The sequence below is a fragment of the Heliangelus exortis genome, chromosome 2, assembly GCF_036169615.1.
Source record: "Heliangelus exortis chromosome 2, bHelExo1.hap1, whole genome shotgun sequence".
NCBI classification, from domain to species: Eukaryota; Metazoa; Chordata; class Aves; order Apodiformes; family Trochilidae; genus Heliangelus; species Heliangelus exortis.
In genome coordinates, this window is record NC_092423.1 from 50,783,949 (window position 1) to 50,811,408 (window position 27,460).

The 27,460-nt window shown below is 39.6% G+C and overlaps 2 protein-coding genes across 4 annotated transcripts in view; both read left to right on the forward strand.

Annotated features, from left to right (window-relative positions):
• LSM5 (LSM5 homolog, U6 small nuclear RNA and mRNA degradation associated) overlaps positions 1–27,460 on the forward strand; it is a 591,871-nt gene that overhangs the window by 495,560 nt on the left and 68,851 nt on the right. The window lies entirely within an intron of this gene.
• NEUROD6 (neuronal differentiation 6) lies at positions 342–27,336 on the forward strand. 2 transcript variants are annotated; one of them, XM_071736074.1, is made up of 2 exons: positions 342–1,623; positions 25,398–27,336. In XM_071736074.1, the coding sequence occupies exon 2, from the start codon at positions 25,419–25,421 to the stop codon at positions 26,430–26,432; it is 1,014 nt and encodes a 337-aa protein (XP_071592175.1). In that variant the 5' UTR covers positions 342–1,623; positions 25,398–25,418; the 3' UTR covers positions 26,433–27,336. The 2 variants fall into 2 exon arrangements, with proteins under 2 accessions (XP_071592175.1, XP_071592176.1); XM_071736075.1 differs by lacking the exon at positions 342–1,623 and adding an exon at positions 20,125–23,958.

Below are 27,460 nucleotides of genomic sequence, written 5' to 3' on the forward strand. Positions count from 1 at the left end.
AGTTTGGCAGTTACAGAAAGCTGGTAGTGTCATCAATTGATCATGATTACAGGGATTATAATTTTGTTTTACCTTTTCTCTTCTTGCTGGGCTTTTGGGATTGCTACTAGCAATCTCACTCACAGTTTCTGCATTGCAACCTGAGTTTTCATCATTAGAAGCAGTTGCACTAATACTAGCAATTCCCTGGAGCCTGCACAGCTTCACTCTGATAACTAATTTTTCTAACTGACTGTTTTGCATTTCACCTGGGCAACAACCACATCACCCGAATACTGCCCAATAGGGTTTCCCTCTGTTAGAAAAGAGGCTTCCTTCCACCTTATGGCCTCTAGTCATCGGAGGATTTCTTCTTCATTCCTTTGGCCAGAAAATTGTATTAATTTGCTGAACTTTCCAGCACTGGGCCATGAAATGGGTGATATCTTCATAGATGGAGTCAGGGCAAAACCTCATCAGGTATGTTGAAGTCACTCAGCTATCTGTGAAAAGAGTCTGGCTCCTCCTTCAGTCACCCAGGCTATCCTGCCCTGGGACAGCGTGACATGCAAACCATGAGGTGTTTGTGCATCAGACACCCACCCTTCAAAAACTTCAAGAGTCTTCAGGCAAAATTTCTTCTCCGCTTTCTGGGATTCCTTTGGCTGTAATATTGTATCTATTGACCTTGCTGTTCTTCAAGCGGCCTCAAAAAAAGTGTTTTCTTCACTCACCATCAGATAGTTTTTCACTGTATCAGAAGAGATAGGCTGCTGCCTCACTTTTCTAGGTCCAGCATGTGCGTTCAAAGGTTCCTAGCAGCAACAGCCCTGTCACAGGGAGCAAGCACAGTAACTTGTGCATTAGCATGAGGCATGTCTCCAAACCATAATTTGGATATTGCTACATGAAGGTGTCTGCTGGGAATACTTTTTCTGGGTCTGGCCACTGCTTCTTTGGACGCAACTTGCTACACTTTTCATAATGTGCTGTATTTTCCCTCTGGAGAAAAAAGAATTTATTCTTGTACCGACCTTCTTAAGATGATCCCTTCTTCCTAAAGACTGATTACATCGTCACTTTCTGTTTCTTTCCTGGTAAGCATTGCTGCAGCACACACGGATGCTCCTTAATTCTTCCTCCTCTTCTGCAATATGCTGCCTGACACAACTGCAGTCAAGAAAAATCTACTGAAGGATTTTTATTTCTGGGCTTGAACTGTGCTTTCAATGAGCACCTTCACAGCTTAAAGTGCTGTAATGAAGCCTTGGTCATGCAGATGCTGGAAGTTTGTCAGGAACATTCTCCTGGGGACTGTGATCTGTTTCAGTGGTAGCAGCAAAGCTATATATGTGCTGATTAAGCTCCTGATATCCAGGGACCGCAGCAATAATCCAGTGTTTCCATCTGAACATCATTTTGCTGTGTTGACATCTGCGCTCTCAATCCTTCCACTGCAGAGCAGCTTCTTGCACTAGTGTTGCTTGTTAAGCACTTTCTTGTAGTGGGACTTCCTTTGTTTTCAAAAAGTATTTTGTTGCCTTCCCAAGTCAATAGCGTCCTTCATGTTCCAGATTGCTGCTCCATCCCTGCTGTTATGGAGGCCTTGTGACTTCTGCTGATCTTGGTACCCAGTATAAATTGGTAAGTAGTTAACCAGTGTGAGGGGGTTCCAGTTACATAGAGGAGGTTGGTTTCTGGCATTCAGCTCATTCACAGGGCCTGAAGTCCTTCGTTTGCTGTGCAGTGATTTACATTCTGATACCATCCAGGTTTAGCTTATGCGTCCCAAATTTTGCCTGAGCAGCAGTATTCCCTCTTGTCTTAGTCTCATACCTCTAAGTTGTCATGTATGTTTTCACCTCCTGTCAACATTCATGCTTCGCGCACCCTTTTCCCAGGAAATCTCATGTGCCAATAACAGGCCAGCAGGTGTTTCCTACCAAATGTTGTGGCTGCTTGTCTCTTCTTCCAGTCTCACCTGCCTCACTGAGGACAGGCAGGTTATATTCAGAATATGCTGCAGAGTCGTGACAAATACTAGTCTATAGCATAAGGAGCTGCTGTCTCCCTGAAATTTTTTTTTTTTTCAGCGATTGATACCTATTCAGACTGTAATTTTCTTCCTTGTTGTACCAATTTTAGAAGTTTTGTTACTTTAAATCACACTCTTGTGTCAGACAATGAAGTGCCTTTACCTCTTTGCACCTTACTCATGGAAGCATATGCTGAAATACCTGAGCTGTCGATACCAGAATCTTGGGAGGTAACTTACTCTTGCAGTCTACTGTTTATAACCTATGCTTGTGGGCAAAAAAAAAAATCTTAGCCATTAATAAAATTCCATTTTACTTTCCTCCACTATAAAACAGATTGCAGAGACATCAAAATTTTTATCAAAGTGAAACCATTTTCTGTCTCGGGGCCGATTTGCCAGCCTGTCAACCACAGAGAGAGAGAGATTCTGACCTTTCTCTTTGCATCTATATTCAATCTGTATCTCTCCAACACTTGGGGTGGAAGACCTCCATATTTCGTTAGTCCTACTGATGCAGGCAATGTTACAGTCCAAATGGAAACTGGCTTATGCCCATTTTCCGTCTCATGAATACAGATTACTTTTTTCCCCCAGTTACCATTTTTGAATGTCACAGGTTTTCCTTTGGCCCTGTGCAGCTAATTAGACCTAGGCAGTGAGCTGCATTGTGATCCTTCTCTTTGTACTGTACTGTAGCCAAGAAGAGTGCTGTGTCACTGCTGCTGCTCGAGCCTCTTTGGGGGTGCTCTCCAACTGCAGGCACTGTACACCCTGTACTTTCTGTTTGCTTATGCGTCACGCTTCTGCAAAATGGTTTACTTTGTGGTTGGAATCAAACAGCCTTATCAAAATGCAGCTCTTCAATAAAGCTGAAATGAAACATTTGGACCTCGTGAAAACAGAATGCTTGCTATTTTGCATCGGGGAGCTCAGCAAGAAGGTGAAGAGTTTCCCAGTTGTTGAGTCAGCATCTGGGGAAGCACGCAGGGGACAAGGATCTCCCTAAATGGCCAGAGCATTATTTTCTTCTAGCACAGTTTTGACAGTCAGAACTGGAGACAGTGTCAGAACACAAAGCTGCAAATATGAGAAGATGGTATTTCAGTCTGGATCTAAAAGCAAGTTCACAGCTGCCTGTAAATTAAAACAAAGAACAGCTCAGTGACTTGGGAGCTTGCAGACGTTGAGCTATGCATCTGCCCATACTTCAGGCTGATGGGATACCAGGGCTATCTAACCATCCTGTATAGCTGTATGCCTGGGGTGCTGAGTTATAGTAATACACCTTGGTAATAGGCAGCTGGAACATCTTGCAACAGGGTGAACACCTTCATAACTTGGTGGTGTGGCTCCCAGGCAGGGCTGCCTCATTTATAGCTAAGCCCCCATCTCCAAAATAACTATAACCTTCCTACAGGGCTAGATTTTTAAAGAGTGCCAAAAGGTGCAGATAGAGAACTCAATGGGTTTCTGAAAACAGCAGAGGGAATTCATTTGCCTCTATACATGCTGAACAAGTTCAGAAATCTGGTTATATTTCAAGTACAGTAATGAGTTTAGTCAAAAGTAAGTTTAGTTATTTGGTCCTGTAAGTTGCTTGATTTTTACCTGACATGACATTCACGAAGGACAAATTTCATTTTTGCTCATAATTTCTTCTAATTGTTCATGATGCAATTGAGTATGACAGAATTTTTGGAAAACATTCCTATCGAAAGAATGACAATAAAACCTGTATCTTCACTTGTAGCCATGAAATGATTCTTTTAAGTAACATGCTTTAGCCATATTAGTTCTTCATTAATCAAACATCTACTCACAGATTCTTTCCTACTAGTACTGGATTTCAGAGATAAACAATATTTCTAAAATAATATTAATAGAAAATAATATTTTCTCATATTCATTTTCTCATTTCTCATTTTCAGATGCTGATAAAATTTATTCATTTTTTGTGGTAAACAGAATTAAAATTACTTATGGTAGGGGGAAAAAAGTAATCTTGCTTGTAAACTGCACACAGACATTATAATAACCAATTATTGTACCTCGCTGTAGGTGTATAAAGGAAAAATAGGGGTTGTCTCATTTCATAGGGATGATTACGTTTTGAATTATTTTGCATACATCTAATATGCCAGGGGTGTCTTGGGAGTTAACCAACACCTGCAAACCTCACAAAAATTAAATGGATTCAAGTTTATAAGATGCTCCTCTTGATTTAGGCCCAGTTTGCACTTAAAATTCACAAACGAATGAAGGCTTGCCAGAGGGGCAGAGTTAATACCTGCTAAGTGTACTTTAACTTAGACTCATTCCTTGAACAGAAACATACTTTATTGAAAGTATAACTGCATCTGTACTACAGCTCTAAGTGCTGATGGTAAATTTTTAGCTAAATAGGGAGGAAAAAAGATCAAAAAAGGATTAAAAAAAGGAGTAAAGTGACTTTCTGTGATACAGCAGAAGAGCTAGAGAAAGTTGATACAAGTCCTGAGCTCCACAATGCAGTAAGTGCACGCCGAGTAATGGGCAATGCCCGTTTGGATCTTTTAGTCTTTTAAAACATCCATGAAAGTGTCAAAGTGGCACCAAAGACTAAAATCTGATCAAAAGTTTTGGACAAGGACCCAGTGAGTTTTCAGGAGCTGTTTTGAGGCCTCATCCCCCATTCCCAATAACCTTGAAGAAGAGACAATCAATCTTGCTGGAGGCAGGATGGAGATTTTCTTCATCTGTAGTGGAGAGAGCAACATAACCTGCCCCAAAGTGGTACCAGAACTTCCTCCACCAACTCCCATGCATGAAAACCAGCTCTGCTTTGTCACCCCTAGAAGAGCATTAATGACCAGCCTACAGATATTACAGCATATATTACCCAACAGACAGACACATCTTTTTCAGTATTCTCTCAAAACTCAATAAAAGCTCACTAGAGCTTGGGACAATGGCTGTTCACACATATCAAGATTGGTTATGAAAAGCAGTAGGACTGTTTTGATATGTACAAGGGTGCCCAAGGAGGAAAATATGACAGCACAGCAACCTGGGAAGCTCATCACTTACCCTGGGCTGCTATGGTCTCCACTTAGTTTAACCCCTCAGTGTTAGAAGTTGATTAGATGATGTAATTAGGAAGAGAGGGAATATCCCTGTCCCATCTATCACATGGCAAGGAGGCTCCTTACAGCTCCTTTTTGGCACCAAAATCAGATCTGCAGCAGCTACCTTTCCTTAAAGATTTGACCATTCAGAATCATCACCGAGTTTCGTAGTTGCAGTGAAGTAAGTTAACGGGAAAAAAAAAACTGAAAAGGTGGTAAAAAAGCAAAAGCAAAAAAAAAAAAAATTAGCATTCTTAGTATCTTAGACCCCATATTTAAACTCCATTCTTCTAACAAAAGAGCTGATGCTCCTGTGCGCGTGCACACACGCTCATGCTTATTCTATGCTTTTTCGCCTCATCTGGCAGCCGCTTTCCGGTCCAGCAGACACTAACATCTAATGAGTCAAACTTCCCATTTTCAGACTAATCAGTCGGCTGCACTAATTGCAAATGCAAATATGCAAATTTATATTAATTAATTACTCTGCTAATTAGTTCTGCGGTCTTTTTGGGGTAATAAATCATTGTGCAGTGGAAGGGAAACACGTCCTGTCCCATTTCACTCCACATAAAAATTTAATGTACTCATTGAAGAAAATATATAAAAAAACCCCAACCCTGATTCTGATAGCTCTGCTTCTACTGATGAGTCCTCTACAGAAAGGTATGATTGTAAGAAGGCTTTCACATCTCCAGCAAATGCCATCACTAAGGTGCCTGTTAGCAATTTAATTATCACATTATGAGCTCCAGGAAAAGCCAGTTTGCTGTGCTGCAGGCTGTGACTCTGAGCTCAGTAGTTCACACATTTTGCAGCAAATGCTGTTAATACATATGTGAAAGATAATCTAGAGGAAAGCATTTGGTTTGCTCAACCTGGATGGACTGCTAAAGCTTGTGCTCAAATCCCAGGAAGCTGGATCTGCTAAAATAATTATGACTGTATAGGCTTTAGTCTTGCAGCCTCACTAGAACACATTTGAATAAGTTGTCAGGAAAAATGAAGAGCTGCTGAAAAAGAAACTGCTTGCAAAGTCCTTCCCTGGCCTTGAATCTTACTTTGGCTCTGATAATTTTTAGCAGGGAAGTTTTGGCTCTCCAGCCAGCACCACTTCTCCTTCATACTCTTCACCTCCTCAGGGCACCCTGGGAACAAGGAGGGTCACCCCACTGCTGCCTGCACCCCTCCTGATGCTCTGCCCAGCCTCAAGATTCTGTGGGCTTCTTTCCTGATGCTGACATCTGAAGGTGCAACAAGTTGCCCATGCTGCCTTCATACCCCAAAAACAGCATGCAGGGCAGTGGAGGCTCAGATACCAAAGCCAGTCAGGGTGTGGAGGTCAGCATGTCAGGGCTTGTTCTACATCTTCCTCCTTTTAGGACAGGAGAAAAACTTCCCCACAGTATAAGAAACCCAATGGCACCTGGCTGTAAGAGTCACTGAGGCTCCTCAGCACATGGAGCTACACCAGCTCGCAGCAGTGCTATGGCTCCATCATCACAGGCATCCTAGGAGCCAAAGGCTTTCCTGAGAGGTTTAGAAAGACTTTCAGCAAGGCACATCCTCATATCCCACACAATCTAAGGAAAACTAGAGATGCAGCATTTCCCACACCTCTCAGAAGTTTTCTTTGTCCTCACTTCCTTACTTTTCATTGCTATATACCACTGTTTAAATAAACGTGAAATGTTCACGGAACATTTTCTCATGAGTCTGAATATGATAAGAGGGGTTAATCCACCTCATAAACATAGGATGAAAAATAAACAAAGATGTTATAAAGGTCAACAGAGCTCTTCTTGAGTATCTGAGATTCAGGATCTTCAAATATAAAAAGGCTTCAAGTTTAAAAAAAATTAAAAAAAAAAAAAAAAAAAAAAAGAAAGAAAAGAAAGTAAAAGCATTAGCAAATGTTTTGCTTTATGCTTTAAACTGTTTGGTTTAAATTGAAATGATAAATGAGGTTTACAGGTAATTAAATTCCAAGGGTCTTTTATAATGTTAGGCTTATCCAGAACTTGAGCTGCATATTTTGCATATTTTCCTCATAGTTTGGAACCCTAGGACAGTTTCTTTCTTATTTATTTGTCTTTCTACCCAGACACTGGAACTGAATACTGTTGAGCTGATAATCTGAAGTGCTGTGACTTACATTAAGGGAAACAGTGGAAAAAAAAAAATCTAAACCAACTTAAATTGACTGAGCAGTTTATAGACCAGCCCAAGATAACATTTAGTTTTAAAAAGTTGCCATCTTTGCTTGAAATACTAATATGCACTAATGGCTGTGCCATTCAACATCATGCAAATTAAAATATTTATTTAAAAACAAACCACCTTTGTGATCCTTCTAGGTTTGCAGAATCCTGGAGTCACATGGGATTCAAAGTGTTTGTTTTAGAGTACAGTCTCCCCACCTGCCGTGAGTTTTGCCTGATATTTAAAAAACAGCTGTTTTTTTGAAAAAAATAAAAAACAAAAAAAATTTTCAGAGATTAATATGTAAAGATTTTTACAAAACTCCGCAGGTAACTCTTTAATAATGAATAGGTATGAGACAGGAATGGTACTTTGTTCTGGTTGTCTGTAGTGTTCTTTAAAGAGTTACATTTAAATCTTAATTGCACTGGGACATGAGATACAACTTAAGACATTTGACAAAGTCTTTACACCCTTTGATGGGTTAGCTTCAATTAGAAAGCTTCAGCAACACATGCATCTTTTGCAAATTGCAGCAGGCTTCTTCACAGCAGGCACTGTGAAGAAAATTATCTTTTTTTTTCCTTTACTTTTGATTGTGTTCATAAAATAGCTAAAAAAGTTTTGTCAGTACTTATTTCTGAAGTATACTGTCTTGAGTCAGAATACTTACATACAGTCAAGAAAAAGTGATGTTAATAAAAATTCCATCACGATATTCTATGCTTATTTCCTTTTAGTTACTTCTGGCTGATATTTATTCTCCTGTCAGGGCTGTGAAATTAAGACTTTCCTTAACATATAGGACAACAAGACCCATTTGGCATCCAAGACGAAACCCAGATGAGTGTTAAGATTGACAGTGTTTTCACCCTTATAATTAGCTATTCACACAAATGGGGTTTTAGTTTGCACTTATGCTTGGAACATGGCACTTCTTCGTGCAGAGAGCGGCATTCACATGTGAACATTTTCAGTTTTGTTTTTTGTTGGCAAGTAAATCATAATACTTGCTATTGACTTCTGTTAGTGTTTTGCTATATATTATCACTATTTATTAGTGCCCTATTTAGAAAGAATTTAACGTGTGGTAAGCCCAGAAAAGAACCACAGTGATGCTCCTTTCCTCTGCCCCACTCTGGGGGCACCTTCCTGGAGTCACTCTGCCGATTCCAGGTGGATGCTTTCCCCATGCAGAGCACTGGGACACTGCTTTCCAGCACCCTGGGTTTTTTAAGGGTTAATGACCCCCCACCCTTGCTGAGGGCAGGACCCGTGGCTCCAGTGCAGCAAAATGCATACCATGCTGAGCTAATTTGCAGCCCTGTCCTCAGCTCCGCACTGATTTAGTGATGTCTGGAGGAAGGGCACAGAAGTAGGAAACCTTATGGCAGTACAGCGACGGTTGCCAGAAATTCATCAAGGATTGTGATGGGGTTGTGTACAAGGTCCTGTTCATTCTAATTTGAGGAATAAGAGGTTCAGCGGTGAAAAAGAAGGCAAAAGGAAAGCTAAAACATCTCTGTTTTCTGATAGCTGAGATGAGACTGATTTGTTTACGCACGTTAGGAGTTTTAAACAGGAAAAACACCTACAAAATGGAGCATTCTAAGTGGACTGTGCTCAAATATGTACTTAGGCTAGAGAGTTCACTGCCACAAGAAGTGGATTTGAGAAACGTATATTTGCAAAAAGGAATTGATATGCATATCAGAGTTACCATAATTAATTATAATAACGTTTTTGGGTCATGCTTCAGGGCTCACAGAATTCAGCAACTGTTAGAGAATGGGCTGAGACTTTACAAGGGTAATTTCTTTTTAACCTTCATGTACACACTTTGGGGGTCTCTCTTTGACAATGGCTATTACCAGAAAATAAATATGAGACCTATCTTAGGTCTAAACAATCATGAAAAATTCTTGTGTTCTCAGCTGAGGACAATATCCTTGTCTGATCCTTCATCTTATGGGAATGGATGGCTTTTAGCAGTTGATTTAGTCTCTTTCCTAATTCTTTATAAGGCTAGAATAAAAATGGGAAGAAAAAAAGGTAACAAAAACTTGATCACTTGAGCAAAAGAGGTGTCCTAATACACAAGATACGAAGCAAATTAATTATATTGTTCATCTCTTCAGAAAAAAATGCATCCACAATGGACAAAAGGACAACTATCAGGCTAGATTAAAATGAAGATTACATATAAAATCACTGGGGGAAAAAAAGAACAGACTAATGGTGGAGAAAAGGCACAGAGAAGCCCTAAAGGCAAACAATAGAATGAATAAGTATGGTAACTGCAAACCACCTAAGCAAAAAATAAAAATAATGATTGAGGAAATAGCAGTAAAATGGGAAAATTGTTTGTCTATACTGAAGCTCCATGACCACAGCTCTTTGCCTCCAGGCACTCTACACACAAGGATGCCTTCTCACCCAGATGGTAAGATAGCCAGAGAAGCAAACTGAGACTACTGCTCATCTCTTTTAGAGGAACAGAACAATGTCTCCCTCTCTGTCCTCACATCCATGCAGCAACACCACCACAGCTCAGAGAGGGCAGATGTGTGGGAAACCAGACCAGACACCAGGCAGGGGGATATAGGGATATACAGCAACAGCAGGAGCCCAGGGCTTGTATGCTGTGGTTGCAGCTGCCCAGGAAAGGGCAGCAAGAAGCATCTCAGATGCAAATCAAGGTGTGAAGCAGGTCAGGGTTTCAGGGATGGGGACTTCCACTGGTACATGCCAGAAAAGTGGAAATGAACCATCACATTCCTATCAGTGATAAAAAGGTCTGGCTTACTTTCTTTTATTGTATTTTGAAGTCTTTGATCACCTTAGTTGAGGGATACTTCACTGTACTATGCTGATGCAGGAAGGATGAGTCTGCTACATGACAGGTTAAAATAGAGTTGTGTCTGAGAGGCATCTTGAGATAGTTAAACCAAAATCAGAATACTCCTCCAAGGACTTGTCCCAAGATGCATGTGTTTGTTTTCAGTCCCAGCCATAACGAAATATTGCAATACTTGGCTGATACCCACCCTAGCAGTATTTTCAACTAGAAAACTATATTTCAGTTTCAGAAGCTGAACATTTGATGTACAAAGTAGGAAACAACAGCTCATTGCCAGACACCTAAAATGGAAAAATATCTATTTCTCCAATGACAGTCATGGGAATTTTCCTCAGGAGTAAGCAACCACGGCAAGCCCCTCTTCCTGCCCCACCACACATCCTGGGACACAGAGTGATGGGTTGATCAGAGGCAGTATTGCACTGTGCCCTGGAAAACATGTTATAACCACAGAACAACAGCCATAAAGAGGAACTGGGGTCTACACCACAGCTCCCATGGCCCAGTGTGTCTTCTAGAATGGGACATGATGACATTTAACTGACTGAAGAAATATAAACGATGGGGCAGCCCAAAAAACCACAGAACTCTTTTTGGGAGTTATTGACCCCACAGAGGACTGCCTTTGGTTTTCTGCACAGATTTTCAGCAGACCTCACTAACCGCAAAATACATCCAAGAATATTCTGATTTATGAGAACAGCTTTATCACAAGGAAATTGTTCTGGCAAAGGATTTCAAGCCAGCTCTAGTCCTGTCCCTGCAAGGACATTCAGTGGGATTTGATTTATATAACATCAGCCACCAAAATAATCGTTTGTCCTAATCAGGCTGTCTAAAAAACACACAGTAAGAAAGTAGTGGAAGGGGGCTCATTGCACTTAGTTTAGACAGCCCAGGAGAAGATGGTGTCTCCCCACTATCTAAAAGCAAGTTTAGGCAGTGGTCTTTCCCTCAGGCAGCTACTGAGCAGTAACCTGGGGGTCTGTGAGTCCTTGCTCAGCCCCATGCATGTGTACGAGGTTGTTATTCTTTGTGCATCTAACATGATACTGGTGTTGAGTAAAGATCACCTTGAGTTGAGCTCAATGAGAAGTCCCTACCCTTACTGTTATCTTCAGCATCACCATAGTTACCTGTATCTGGCTGAACAAAACAAATAACAACATTTCAGGCTCTGCAAGATTAAGTGGCAAAGACCTGAAACTATGGCTGAGAGGAAATGCTGCAGCAGCAAAAGATGAGAGCAATATCTTTTTGTTCCCTAATCTGAAAAGCTCTGAAATGGGACTGGTGGATATGGAGTAAACTTTTGAAGGGATTTTAAATGCCTGAGTGGTTTCGAGTTGGCTTGACCACACTGCCCACAGTGTTTGGGCAACTCAAAACTAAAGCCTTGAAATGGGTGCACTAATACTTAAATAAAGAAAAAGACCCACTGTAAATAAAAATTCCTAAATAATTAAATCAGCTAGGGTTTTGGAAGTATTCTTACATGTGGAAAAGAGTTCGCTTTGGGTGAAAAGGTTTTGGGTTTTTTTACTAATATTAGTTTTTAGTTTCTCTTTTAATTTTGCATGTTAATTACACTCTAACATAGAGAGCAAAATGGTTTTGTACGTAGTTCTTTAACATTCACTACCTAGCTTACATAGTGAAAAAGTGAATTAAAATTCTGGTTTTCAGTTAAATCATTTTTTCATCCATTAGTTTCTTTTACTGTATCTAATAAGCTTTTCTTTTTTTGAGTTTTAATTATTCAAAATCAAATCTCACCTTTGAAAAGTAACACAGTAGGAAATATGAAGGTTAAGTTCATAGCTGATTCTTAATTCCCTTTTCCTGTATAAAGAATATGAATTCAATTTTTTTTTCTGCAAGAGCCAAGACATATATATCATATTCTACTGTAGCTTTACTCAAACAGAAATTAAATAAAGCCTTAGGGTAAAAGATGCCATTTGACCACATCAAAGATTTCTTGACCATACCCTTACAAGATACAATTTGAACATCTGACTTCCTTGAAAATTAATTATTCAGTTTCTCTGGAATAGAAGAGTCTGGATGGATTTTATCAAACTGAGAACTAGCTGTGCTGTTCTTAAGCTAGATTAGGCTGGAGAGGAACAGAAAAATGTTTACGTTGTGCTGCATTACCACTAAGAAACACCCACGCTCCACAGAAAACAGTGTCAGTGACCTTTCTCTGTCCTGGCCTGTCATCAGGCTAACACCTTCTAGCTCACACCACCACCATTATTATTTATCCAGATAAATAATAATCAGCAAAATCAATCTATCTACCACCAGTAAGAAATTTCAGAAAGCAATCAGCCCAGCTGGAGATACTATCAAATTGGAAAATATATTTGTAGCTAGGAAATGTTACATTTGTAACCTGGGACTCGCACACATCAGGGTCTGGCATGATTCTTTAGCCACCTGAGCACCCCTTTTTCCTAATCACTTGCAGATACAAATTGGGCTCTGTGTGCATGGCAAAGTGTACGTGGGATTCACCGCAATATTCACAGCATCCACCTCTGGGAACTTGTCCCTTATGGTTTCAGTCAAGAACAGATGTTTCAAGTACATAGTTTGCATAGAAAGTTTTGGGGGGTTTTGTCCTTTGAGGTTGAAAAATAAACTTGTTTCCCTCCACAACCTTCTCACCACTTAAAAGTTAGAATTAGGGATGGGAATGGCTCATGTGCATAAAAGTTACATCTGGAGACTGAAAGTTGCTGAGGTCTCAGTGTGCTTCTCACTGTACCTCTAACTCACCATGAGAACTTGAGAGACAGTTCTTCTGTCAATGAAACACTAATATGAACTCACTGAGCAGGCACAGAAGCTTAATTTCAGTATGTACAGTGCTGAGAGATCTCCATTTGCCACGTGATGGAAAACCTGCAAAGTAACTTTCACAGTACCAAAAGTAAAAACAAATAATGTGGGTTTCTCTTGCACATTTTTAATAGGAAATCCTCAGTGCTTTAAATATCTTTTGCAGTCACTGATGGGATTTCACCATTTTAATAGTACCACATTAAAAAAAAAAAAAAAAAAAAAAAGTCCCAAGTTTTTACTCTGCGATGTTACTTCTGTGCATAAACAGTTATTAACTTTGCATCAACATCTTCGTGGATTAAACTGTCCCCAAGTACACATTGACAGCACAAATCCTTATGGTTATGGACCCTTAACATTTAAAATGGGAGGGGAGGGAGGTTGCATGTGTATATATTCATCTCCTTGTTCCCCCTTTTTCACAAACTAGGAGGTTTAATAGTGATTAACACTAGACCACAGCACTTCTAAATTAACGATAGCCCTGCCAATTCTAATTGGTATTCTAATTAGTCTGACAATTCTACTAATTAAGAACATTAAACTTTTTAACAAAGGCTATCTTTTTTGTGTTGTGTTTGGCAAAATGGAATTGAGGGTCTAGGGGAGCCTGAACTGCTGCTTCAGAGAATTGCTGACGATTAAAGTAAAAGCAACTAAACCAACAAACATTTGGGGAGCATGGAGAAACATTTATATATGGTACTTAAATGACAAGAATTAGCTTTCCAAATTATAGGATACAGTAAGTAATAGAGAAATTTTATTAATAAAGTGAAGCTGCAAATCCAGAATACAAGGCTGAAAGGGATTTGCCTTTTGAAATCATTCATTCAGCCCAAGTGCTATAGGGATTTTGGTGCAGTTGGCAAATTGAGACATTCCTTTGTCTGGAGAAAGCTCCCATTTCAAAATTTGCTGTCCTTCAGATATAAAACAATAGCAAAGGAAAAAAACAGTGTTCCACAGTGCAAAATTTTCAGTAAATAATTTTTTCACATTAGCTGAAATGTCTCATTTTGAAAAAAACTGCTGCCTTGGATTTTATATATTATAAGGAATTTTGAAAAAAAGTATCCTGTTGAATTCCTTTGAAATTAATCAAAGACCTGACTTTTCCTAAATGCCTCATTCTCAGAAAGACATTTCATTATAAAACACTTAATGCACAAAGTTTTATGCAGAAAGCTATGGGCAATCTTCCAAAAGAAAACATGTTCCATTTTCTGCTGCTTAAAGTCACAATGTCAGACTGCAAATATATTGTTCATAATCAAGACTCCTCTTTCCATGGAAGTCAGAGCATTTCCACAGCCTTTGCAAAAAAAAAAAAAAATTAACATTACCTTGAGCTGCAAGAAGCAAATGAATGGACAGAAGAACAGACTGAATGGAAAGCGTAGAAATAGATAATTACTCCAAACATCACCTAACCCAAAACTCACAGGTTTTACTTTTCTGACACCAGGCCTTCAAGACAGAGGGAAGGAGCTTTAAATCTCTCAGGATTTGGCCCCGTGCCGTAACACAGATTATTCCCTCCATCACATCATCAAACCACTGTTGCACTGCCTGAATTCACACCGTTCAAATGCTTAGTGATACAGGAAGAGATGGTTATTCCAGTCACCATCTGCTGGTGACAGCAAATGTTCTCCACGTCTGTCTTCAAAATTTATAGCAAAGTATCCTTTTGAAATAAATTTTACCTAGATGGCTTTACACAGCAAGATGTAACCAAGTGCAGTCCAAATGCAGAAGCCAACATGCCTCTCTAGGCAGAAAAAGCACTTCAAATTTCAACCCAAGCCCTGAATATAAGTCCTGAACACAAGAACAAAGCCCTGAGTATATATTATAGTTCAGTCTTCAGAATGCATATCTTCAAACACTTTGTGTATTGCATATTTCTTTCTCTCTTGATCATACTGCAATTATAATAATTCAAACTGGAATACGTATTTTTGTGAAAAGTGCAATTGCATTAAAAATGATCACAAAGAAATCAGAATAAGGCAGATATGTACTGGCTGATGCTATGAACAATACCACAGGTAACAAAAAAAAAAAAAAAACCAACAAAAAAACCCAAAAACCAAAAAAAAAACCAAACACCAAAACCCAAAAAACCAAACAAAAAAACCAAAACACAAACCAACTAACCAAACGAAAAAAAGGATTCCTAACTTGCAAAAATATATGCATATTCAGTACTACTGCTGCTGACCACTGACTGTTTAGCATTTTGCAAGCTACACCCTGTCTGACCTTTTCCCAGTTTTTTAAGAGCAGAAAGATTCAGCCACATGAACTAGGGAACAAGTCAGCTGCTACAGCAGCTAGCACGACAGAGGGAATATACAAGCAGGATTTGGGCTCAGCACACCATAGTCCCTTCTTAGGAAAGGGAATTTGGCCAGAAAATAAGGCTTTTTGCCAAACTCCCAGGTACATTCTGGCCATGGCTGACTTAAACTATTTGGAGATTCAAAGAGAACCTCAGCCAGCCCAAGGACTGAAATGAAAACTCTGGGCTGCCAAAAGATACTGCCCAATTTTCTTTGCACACCCTGTAAGTTGAGACCACTTTGCAGAGCAGTTACCTCCAAAAACAACACTTGTGCTCAAGGCTGTGTCATGAAGCTCTGGTTTTCCTGATGTCTGGTGGCTGGGGAAGCTGGCAAGATGTAGGGCTTACACAGATCCTTACAGATTACACAGACAGAAGAGAGAGAAATTACTGAAAATACAGTTTAGCTCAGCTTGTACTTAAAGAAGTGATAACCTCTCCTCTCTTTATGGCAAGATCGTAACTACACATTGATTTTGGAAAAATTTTAACAACTATTGTTAGAAAATGCTGCTTCTGAGGGGATCTTCACAGATCTTCCCCAAAACATCAATACAGGTATAAGTAAAATTGTCTCTCTACTTTCTACTGTGTATTTGAATAGGTTGGAACCACTGCTCTATTCCTAATCGTCTCCTCTTTATTCTGTCCTAGGAAAATTATGAGGTTTGCAATTGTAATAGTAAGAAATTTGCAGCTTACATCAGCATGTTCACTTGCTCAGGAAATTTGGTGGAAAATACATGAAAATTGTTCTTTATAAAGATGAGAAAAAACAGTTACTCTGCAGCTAGAAGTAACGAACTGCTCATTCGTCACTGGAAAAATGTTCTTTAAACATCAATTTTCAAAATTATTTTTGAAAAACACCATTACAACCCCGTCTGAATTCAGCACCATTTTACAGCTGACTGGAAACTGGCTGTGCCTTTCACTTTCTCAGAAGCTTAGAGACTGAATCCAGAAAGCAGTTTTATAAAATTCTGTTCTATTTGCAGTCAAATTCTGCTACCCAATCTCTATTACTGCCTAGGAAAAACTGAGCCTATGAGCAAAACAACTCAAATGACCCACTTTCCACTCACAGCTGTGATGAACTTTGTGGTTTGAGTTCAAATGTGATGGTCAAGATCCTCTGAATATAGTTCTGTCCATTTTCCACTGCCTTCAAATCAGTGAACATATGTATAGATTTGTGTAATTGGAAAAAACAAGAAGGCTGGTGGATCCAGTGACTGTATACTTGGTATAACCTGTTTCTGAAAAATAATTTCTGGAGTGTTTATCAAATAGACATTAGATTCTTGATCACTCCAAATGTTTGCATCAAGGATTTGGAATTGGTAGAACAAGTTCAAAATCTGTGCTGCAAGATCCTTGTGCCTATCTTTCCCTCCTGGAAAGTAGTGCTTCTCTGTTTCACAGGAGTGTTACAAAGATAAACATTTATTCTGGCACTGGTTTAGGGATTTTTTTGGTGTTTGGTGGGGTTTTCTGTGGTTTGGTTTGAGTTCTTTTTTTGGGGGTGGGTGGTTTGTTTTTTTGGTTTGGTTTTTTTTTTGTGTGTGTGTGTGTGTGTGTTTTAGGGTTTTTTTGTTTTGTGTTTCTTTGTTTTTTTATCCCAAAGTTACCTTTCTTCTCTACAAGGAAAAATCTCCAGTAAGATTTTTAAGTACACGCATGACCACATGCTGCAGATGCTGGCTGGCGATCACAGGTGCTTGGAAAAGTCAAAAGTGTAACACTGATCTGGGAAATGTGAGGCAGGCCACAGTTCATTACCAGCTTGGGAAGCCTGACTGAACAGCTTTTTTGCTTTTTGAAAGGAAAATACACTTATCTTCACAGGCATTTTGGGAAAAGAAACCAAGAAGGTTTATAAATTCTGATAATAGGAAGCAAACCAAAATGAGCTATTCCATTACAGTGAGCCTGAGTCATCCTGCCCCACACTTAATATTATGGCATAAAAACAAGTACCTCATCTGAGCTCTGCAATTAAGAAACTGCTTGTATATTTGTATGTAAGAGAGAATTCAGGTTTCAGAGGCTGCTGTAGCCCTGGCACTTCCTACTGTCACCAACTCAACTTTAAAAATGTGCTTTCAAACTAGGTTTAGAGGAATTTTAATTTCTAAGGTCTATCTTTTTTTCCTAAGATGTTCAGATATTATTTCAGTGTGCTGCTAAAATTTGCCTGAGGAGTGCATGCAAGAGAACAGAAATGATGATTCTTAGGAGTTTGAAGCTCACCTCAACCTGGATGAAATTTCATCGGGGTAAAGAAAAGTCATTTTTTTAGCTTAAGGGCTTTCTCCCTGCTGAGTTTCAAAGGTCTGCTGCAATTAATGGAAATATCAGTTTCTCATAAACTTTGCAAGGATATTTTACAAAGTTTCCCTTAGAAAACATCCTACAGTTCTCTGGGAGGAGACTGCTCACCAGAAGATGATTTTACTCTCAGGTTTTACCTTGAAAATCTGCCAAGTCAGTGTTCATTCAACTTCTCTATTTCCTTGCATCTCACATTAAATTTAGAGCATGCTGTGAAGTCCTAAGCAAACTGCTCCTCTCAGAGTGTGCTTTCTGTAAGGCTGTTCTGCTCTTTCTAACGGAGTCGGTGCCTTCACCATGCACTCAGATCTCTCATCACTTTCCAGAGGGGCTTTGCCCCTGTGCTGGGTCACCATGCAGAACTCTCAGCACTTTGTCTCTCCTTGCACAGGGGATAATCCTCTTGGATTATCCCAAGGGCGAAGGCTGCGGGAAGGGAGAAAAAGTTTTGGGACCATCCCATCAGGTGCCTCTTGTTGGGGGAGATTTGCAGGGGGGAGAAGAAGCAGCCCACCTCAGAGATTTCGCAAGGAAGGAGTGTCCTGGTTTATGGAAGAAATGACATGGTTCATAGCCACAGGGTCTGCTTGGGGAAGAGGAAGCAGTGCAGGTCTCTTCCAGGGTCACACACACCCACACTACCTCTTCTAGAAGGGACTGGCTGTAAAAACCACGCTGTGATTGGGGACAGAGAGACATTCTCAAAATGGAAACTCGGAGGAAGCATGCCTGTGAATCACTGTCGGCACTGGCAGGAGAAAAGGAAAAAAAAAAAGAAATAAAAAAAAAAGAAAAAAAGGGAAAAAAAGAAAAAAAAAAAGAAAGAAAACGGAAAAAAAAAACCAAAACAAGAAAAAAAAAGGAAAGAAAAAAAAAAAAAAAAAAAAAAAAGAAAAGAAAGAAAAAAAAGCAGCATCACTGACTAGCTGTTTGACCAAGATTGCCATTAAATAGTAGATGCCGACCAGCAGCATAAGGGTGTGTGCCAAGCAACTGTCCCTGCTGCAGCCTCTAAAGGCTGCCAGGCTTAGCAAGCTCTGAGCACCCTCAAGGTATGGTAGCAGAGAGTGTGACAACCCCCAGTCAGCAAGTATGAACAAAAAGCCCTCAGTTTCTAGGATGTACCACGGGGCTGCTTCATGCCACAAAGCAACAGGAGTGATCTTAAACCCCTGCAGTTTCAAGAATTGACACAGCTCCATGAGTAGTCTGACTAGAGCATTTTTCCCCAGGCAGAGAAATATGTTAAATTCCATGTTTCTGCAACATACACACCACTCCTTAATCTGGCAATAAAATTTTCAGGCTATATCATGTCATTACTTTTCCAGAGTGGAACACCTTTTAAAAAAATATATATTTTGCATCTTAAGATCATATAGTCCTACTCTCTGTCAAATCGGTTACATTAGTTTGACAGCAGCAGCTCAAAATGAACAGGATTATGCCAAACGTGTGTCACATCTAAATCAGACCCATTCTAGTGTTTCACAAATCTTAGATCAATTTCTGATCACAAAATCATTTCTGTTTAACCATAAGCAATTATATTAGAGTCTGTTTTCAGACTCTAAATTCATATTTTACTCAAGAAGCTCTCACTAAAAAAACATAACTAACCTCTCTGAAGATCTTTCATATTTGCCCCTAAGAACCTTTTCAAAACAAATTAAGTATGTCTGAGTAGAGATCAGAGTACATCCTTGTTACAGGACACTTATCTAGTGCAAAGTGAATTTATAATATTTTGCAGGATTAGCAGTTGGGTTAAAATCATGTTTTCACACTGAACTGAATCCTCTTGAACTGATGTAGGCTAGTTCTCTGAAGATGGGAGACCTCATTTGTGTTTTCCTTAATCTCTCCTGGGAAAAGGACATATATCCCTGTATATCACCTTAGCTCTGGTGGGAGAGGGCTTAACCAGCTTGATGGGAACAGCAGGTTTCCCTCACAAAGCTGTTCATGCTCTATGGCAGCATCCTGGAGATGCAGAGAGGGAGAAAAGGGCTGGGTCATCGCTGAGCAGGGATACACAATTTCAGTCCCAGGGTTGCATATAGGATATGCAGCTGGCATGCAACATATAAGTGGCACATTGGTCTGGTTTCCCCAACAGCATCTTCTGTGGGGACATGGTCCTGTCTTTGCCAGAGGGTCCCAGTTCTGATCAGTCACAAATTCACTGAGGCTGGAACACCAGACTCACTGCCCAAGGCATCATCCTCTCTTGCCCTGATTTCAGTAAAAACATACAAACAAAACAAAACAAAACAACCCACCAACAACAACAAAATCAACCAAAAACAACCAACAACCCCAAAGCCAAGCAAACAACAATCAAACAAAACAAAACACCCCCCCCACCAACATAAACCATAACAAACCCCTTCCCCACCCCTTCCTAACACCCCCCAAAAGGTATTCTTGCCTCCTTTTGATCTCTGAACTCAGCAGGAAGCTGGAGCCAGAAGCCTCTGTTTTTCATACTCTTACCCATGTATTTACCCCTCCTGGTCTGGCTTTGCTCTTTAGGATGCACTGGACATGTGTTTCCTCCCAGTCTCTCTCCCAAGGCAGTGGAAAAAGTCACAAAGGGAAGCTGAGAGTTCAGGCTCGCTTGCAGTTGGGTTCTGGCACAGACACCAACTACCAGAGCCTGCCCAGACTCAGGTGGGCTTGGAGGAACAATTTCTGGTCCTCCCTGGGTATTTGGGCCATGCACATCCTCACACCAGGTCACGAGTGAGGAAGAGGGAGTTTGGCATCTCAGGATTGTCACAATGGCTTTACATGCACATGAGAAGCTGAGTTGATGCAATATTTAACACCTACATTAGAAAGATGAAGAAACAAGGAAAAGAAAAAGATTTTGCTAAGTGTCCCACTCCTTCTAAACAGTCTCTCACTGCCCACAAGGTCCCATTGCTACCTGTGAATGACCCAGATCTCACACCAAACTGGTCATGAACATCATTAGAGTTCCTTAATATAGATGTGGTTCTCCTGTTACAGCGCAACTGGTCCAGGAGTGATGGGAGAGGATGATGAGAAATTTAAAATAAATAAACAAATCAATAAAAGAAAAAGAAACAATATTAAAAACACTCCCTGGAGACCCAATGATAGTGTATGAAGTTATTGGAAGGACTCCCATTGATTGCAGTGCAGTTGGGGTCTGTCCCCCTGATGCTCCATGGAGGTTCTGCAGTCCTTTGAACTCTATTATTTCAGTGATTCGATTTATGTTTGGCTGGGTTAAACGTATTATAATACCATTCCATCTGAAATAGAGTCAGTTATAATTCAGAACTACACAGTTTGGGCACAGGAAAAAAATCCGTGGTATGTTTTCTGTGATGTATTTGGTGCCGTGCAGACATTCTACAGAGTGCATTTAACTGTGTGTTTTGTGTATTATTCTTAACATGCATTCGCAGTAGACAGCAAAGCAGCAGTTATGGGATATGCTGTGAATGCATATTAACAGCAGTACACATTTGCATATCATGGATCCATAATACAAAATGTGTAGTAAAATCCTTATGAAAAGTTATTATGCATGCACAGTAGAGGCTTTTTAAACCTTGATATCTCAGCTATTTTGTTTCTCCTCTATTTATTTGAAAATATTAAAAAGGTCAAATGATGGATTAAGAATCTGCAAAAAAATGGAATGATACTACTACAGGGAGAATCCTTCAGCACAAACTAATTTATTTTGGTTTTAGTAGCAGTATAAGAGCCACTGAAAATGTATTTTACAATCATATTTCAGTAGCTTTTAAAAAACAAACTACTTCAGCAATAAAAAAAAATAAAAAAAAAAAAAAGAGGGAGAAAATATTTTTTTTATTGTATTTTGGAGGATGGGTGATATAACTGGAAATTTTGAAGCTCCTTCCCTTAACACAGAGCCACTACAATGTCAACCTTTCCTTCAATTTCTCATACTATCTTTAGTATGCATTGAAACAGGGTTTAGTTCCTCAGGACTTTGCATATTTATATTATCGTGCATTGTATAATACTCTGAATATGCAAAGTCCTTGAAAAGGTTGACAACCCTTAGGATCTTCCACAATACAAACCTAAATACATAAATTCTTATTGAGAATAATAGGAATCTAGCCTCACCTCTGTTACACAGATCGTAATATTTGGGACAAAATGAAATTAATGTTATGAATAGTACAGCTCTTGCTTCTTTTGAACAGTTGCCACTTAAGTTTTAATATCTTTGTCACTTCAAATACATTTGCCTTAAAAAATAAAAATTAAACAAACAAACAAAAAGAGACCTTAGCTCCATAGAGAATAAATGATCCGATATTTCTCTCTACTGTGAAAAAATTCAAAGTTTGGGGTAAAAGCTTGTTTGGTTTTTTTAATTAAAGGCTATAAAAATCTTCAGGCACATACACAAAGATGCACATAGCACACTCTGCACACACACATCGTCCTGCTGCAGATTTGGTTTTTTTTGTTCCTCTCTCTAACCAAAAAAATGCCCAAACAGATTTAAATGAAACTTTGTGAAAACAAAATAATTGGATCACGGCTGAGAACATTAATGCCAAGCTTGGGCCCAATGTGAATTAAAGCAGATGAGTTATAAACCCTTCAAAACCAGGATTTATAATGGAAACACTGACACAGATCCATAACAATAGCAGCTCTGCCAGGGATTATTTTAATACTAAAAGCATACTCTGTCGCTCACTTTTTAAAATAGAGATTACTTGGTTGCTAAAAAGCAGTGATAGGCAATAATGAAAGCAAACTTTACCCCAAAAGCATGTATATAAGCTGACATGTTGCTCCCCTTTTAACTCTCTTGATACTGTTTATTTGTGACACACCACTCTATAATTAAAAAAAAAATCAGAACACAACCAAAAAAACACAAACCCCAAACACACCAAGGTGGAGTTTGGCATAAGCTCCATGGCAAAACTGAGCCGAGGAGCTTTTTCAGCTTCATTTAACAGTTTCTTGTCCGTGGAAAGAGACAAAAGGGTTAAGAGAGGACAAGCAGGGAGTGCAGGAGAGGCAGCTGACAGCAGAAACAAGGGCATGAAGAAAGGAGCAGCCAGGGAGGCACATGGTAGAGCAGGAGAAAGATTTTAGGAGGAAGAAGATGGTGTTTCCAAAGGAAAGAACTCTGTTTTAAAAAGAGATTTTGGAGAAGCTTTCACAGAAAGGCCAGGCAGGAGGAGAAAATGTGGCAGCAGGGGAAAGTCCCCCGAGCACCCCGAGTCATGCCTGTGAGCGCATCGCCCTGCCGGGAGCAGGTGCCCCCCAGTTGCATCACACCAGAGCAGGACTGGGGGCAAGTAAGCTCTGCCATGTGCTTTCAAAGAAAAGGCATCATTTGTTAAATCTTCACATTGTGAGTCCAATTTCCCACAAACGCCTCTTTTCGGAACGTCAAAAACCACTGAGGGATGCGGGAGGCAGATTTCTTAGAGCCAGCAGGAGGTTTGCTCCTCTTATCCTGCACTCCGGGACAACACACCTCACTCAAAAAAAAAAAAAACCAAAAAAAAATCCGCACCCTTCCCCCAAAATTGTGCCCAGCAGCATGACACAAAAACTACTTTTAGTGACTGTGCTATGTGTTACAGCACTGGAATTACTTCCCCATTCCTGCCTTCCTTTCCTTGCCTCCTTTTTTATTTTTCTTTTTTCCTGGGTACCAGGTGCACCAGAGGGACTTGGGTCAGTACAAAACAGCACTTTTCGTATAAACAATACCGTATTAACAGCCACAGGGCAGCCGTACCTGTAGGCAGGGATAGCACCAAATGTTGGCTTGTCTATCCGTGCAGCTAGACTGCTAAAAAAGATGCAGCTCCAGTGGAAATGCACCTACTGTATGTGAAAGGCTGGTGTAGATTTTTTTTTTCTTCTTTTTCTTTTTTTTTTTTTTTCTATCAGTCTAACCTTCTGTGTTGATACATGAATGCTGGTACCCACTTAGAGGGATGCCAGATGATCAGTGCAGAATGAAGGTCCCAGGAGAAAGGCTCACGTGGTTTTCTCTGCCCCGTGACGTCACTAGCAGATGGCATGGGTACCAGCTCTGGCAGTTGGCATCAATGTCACTTTTTAGAGATCAATGAGATAGTGCAGATATACACAGATCTAGACTCCAGGAGACGATGCGACATTCAGACTGAAAAGATTTGGAAGGCAAAAAATGAAAACTGATTGTTGAATGAAATAAAAAGCTAAGGTAATATAAATAAAGATGTATTTCAGTTGGTGATGGGTGTGCATGCAAGTGTTTAAAGATACAGTATCATTGTCTTGTATTTTATGTATGCTATTTACTGTCTAATAACTCCTCCTAACATTTTGTTCTTCTGATTCAATTGCATACTTTGATTGGTGTTATGTAATATTGCAAGTGTGTAGACAATATTGATAGAGTTAGTCTTTGACTGGGGTTTTTGTTTAGTTTTGTTCTATTACAAAAAGTCCTTGCGTTTGTTTTGCTTGTCTCTTTGAGGACCATGGGGGATCCAAGCTTTTGCTGCTCCCAAACTGCAAACAAAAGCAAAATAATTAGGAAAAGGAAATTATTTTCCCATTCCAGGCTGAATTCTGAGCACACGTGCAGGATTGCAGTCAGAATCTACAGACCGCTCCTGTCAGCTACGAGCTGGAGGGAGACGTCTGAGCCTCGCTGAACATAAACACTGCTATAGAGTGCAGGGAATTTTTCACCTCCCCTCCACCACAATTGATGGGGAGAAAAAAAAAAATAGGAGTAAAGAAAAAGAGTAAAAGCAAATAAGTTGATTCTAACTAAACAGATATTATCAATCAGAATTTTTGTGAAATTTCCTGTGAGAAAGGAAAAAAAAAAGGTAGGGGGATTCTATTTCCTAACTCTGATTTGAATATGTTTAGGGTTAGATCATTCTGATTATCATCATTTCATTATGAACTAAATAATATGTGATTTTAATTCAAATAGTTAGAAAAAAAAATATTAGCTTTTAATTATGTTACTAGCTCAGTGATCTGGGGGGTTGTTCCATAATTTTTTTTCTTCTCACCTACTCTAACTTAGTGTTTAATATTTTGATTCACAAGGCGAAAAATGTGGAGAAAAAAAGCTCATTGAAATATAAGTGAAAAAGTTGTTTTAAAATATTTATCCTTCAGTTAATAGAGATATGGCACTTTTCAATTTTAAGACTGCTCTTGCTCTCATTTTTCCACCCAGGGGAATTTGGATTAATGAAATTTCTGTATTGCTTTATCATGCTTTGCATTTCTTTGAATTCCACGGTGGCGAGGGTTGGAAGGGCTTGTTTAAAAATAAGATAAATGAGCAGGGAGTTAATTGTACATTTAAAATATTGATTTACTCTATACTTATCTGTAAGAAATGGGGCTCTCTAGCTGCAAGATTCTGAATGTTTCATGTTATTTTAAAATTCTGGACAGCTTCTTTTTGTTAAAAAGCAAGAATTTGCAACCGGCATTTTATGGGGGGAAAAAAATAAAAAATAAAATAAATTGACTGTGCATTTATATATACACACACAGAGTCATATACACAGAGCATGCATGCAGATGCACAGAAGGTGCATGAGGATGTGTGTGTAAGTCGGCAAACTTTAAAAATGGAAATATTTAAATATTTTGCTGGCATTCTTTCAGGTAACTTAAGATTATAGAACCATGTTAACACTACCGTTTGATGAGTCTGTTGTAATGCCAGAATCCCAGATGTGCAGAAAGTTTTCCAGAGAAACTGATGACCAAAAGCAAATTAAGAACCCAGAAAGCTTTTCCAAGCAGATCGTGCTCCGTGGAAAGAACATTAAAAGATCTCCTGGAGAAGACACAGAAAAAGAGGAGGAGGAGGAGGAGAGAGAAGAGGAGGATGAGAACGGTTTGCCTAGGCGAAGGGGCCTTCGGAAAAAAAAGACAAGCAAGATAAGGATGGAAAGGATCAAATTCAGGCGACAAGAAGCCAATGCTAGAGAGAGGAACCGGATGCATGGCCTTAACGACGCCCTGGACAATTTAAGGAAAGTGGTCCCTTGTTATTCTAAAACGCAAAAACTGTCCAAAATAGAAACCTTAAGACTAGCCAAGAACTACATTTGGGCTCTTTCTGAAATCCTGCGAATTGGCAAGAGACCTGACCTGCTCACCTTCGTCCAAAACTTGTGCAAGGGTCTGTCCCAGCCAACTACAAACTTGGTGGCGGGATGCCTGCAGCTGAATGCCAGAAGTTTCCTGATGGGCCAGGCGGGCGAAGGCGCCCATCACACCCGCTCGCCCTACTCCACCTTCTACCCCCCCTACCACAGTCCTGAGCTCGGCACCCCCCCGGGGCATGGGACTCTCGACAACTCCAAGTCCATGAAACCTTACAATTACTGCAGTGCTTACGAGTCCTTCTATGAAAGCACTTCTCCCGAGTGCGCCAGCCCACAGTTTGAAGGTCCCTTAAGTCCTCCCCCAATTAACTATAATGGGATATTTTCCCTGAAGCAAGAAGAAAGCTTGGACTATGGCAAAAATTACAATTATGGCATGCATTACTGTGCAGTGCCACCCAGGGGTCCCCTTGGGCAGAGCTCTATGTTCAGGTTGCCTACAGAGAGCCACTTCCCTTACGACTTACATCTGCGCAGCCAGTCTCTCACCATGCAAGATGAATTAAATGCAGTTTTTCATAATTAATGAGGAAAATGAAAATAAACAGTGGTCATTCACCTCCCCATCTAATTAAGAGCAAGCAGATGCTTGGGCACTGCGTAATTGGCACAACTCTATTTAACGTGTCTACTAGTTCCTAAAGTGTGTTTCAACTATTGTGGGGATTTTCTATGTATTAATAAACCCTTTTTCTGATAAGTATATTTCCTTTAATTTTTTTGTCTGTAAACACTCTGAGGTTCTGTTTCCTCTCAGAGGTTATTTACCCCTCATCTTCTTTTTTTCTTTCTATTTCCCCATTTGCTTGATTTGTTGATCAGTGTGTCTGAACAATATCGCTGAAATAAAAGCATACACACTGTATAAATTCAATGTCTATTTTGATTGTACAGTAATTATACAAATGCATGTTATTGAAATCAGATTAATAAAATTATGTATTTATAATTGGTAGAAAATATATATTATGTATTTGAGCAGAACAGGATTAAGAATATTCAGAACTTTAAAGAAATTATCTCAGAACTGAGATGGGCTTGCGATATGCAGAGGTGAGAGTGCAGCAATATTGAAAGCTATGCAAAAAAAAAAAAAAAAAAAAAAAGCAAAGGAAAAAGCAAAACAGTTTTTTGGGTTGTTGTTTTTTGAGTAAGATAAGGAAAACCAGTGATTATCACTGACATTATTCAGCTTGACCTTTAGAGTGTTTCTGGCACAGGCCACATGCTAATATTTTAGAAGATGTTGTCGAAATTTTGCCTCAGTTATTTTGACCATATATAATCAGCACTTTTTTTTTTTTTGTATTATTCTGACTTCAGATGTAAAGGTTTGTTATAACAATGTATAACTGTGGTTTCTCACTACGTATTTTAAATGCAATTAAACATAGATGTTTCCACTTTTAAAATACATCTATTAGCTGTCATACTGTATTTTGCCTGATACTTATTATTTCACAGTATACAGCTGCCTTGGGTCTTGCCTACACAGCTTTCTCACCCGTACCCCTGTAGTGCTTGAGCCTGGGGGTGGAGATCATGAACTACCAG

Excerpts from the sequence above, each read along its gene's own strand:
- NEUROD6 (XM_071736074.1), top strand. The coding sequence starts at position 25,419 with ATGTTAACACTACCGTTTGATGAGTCTGTTGTAATGCCAGAATCCCAG.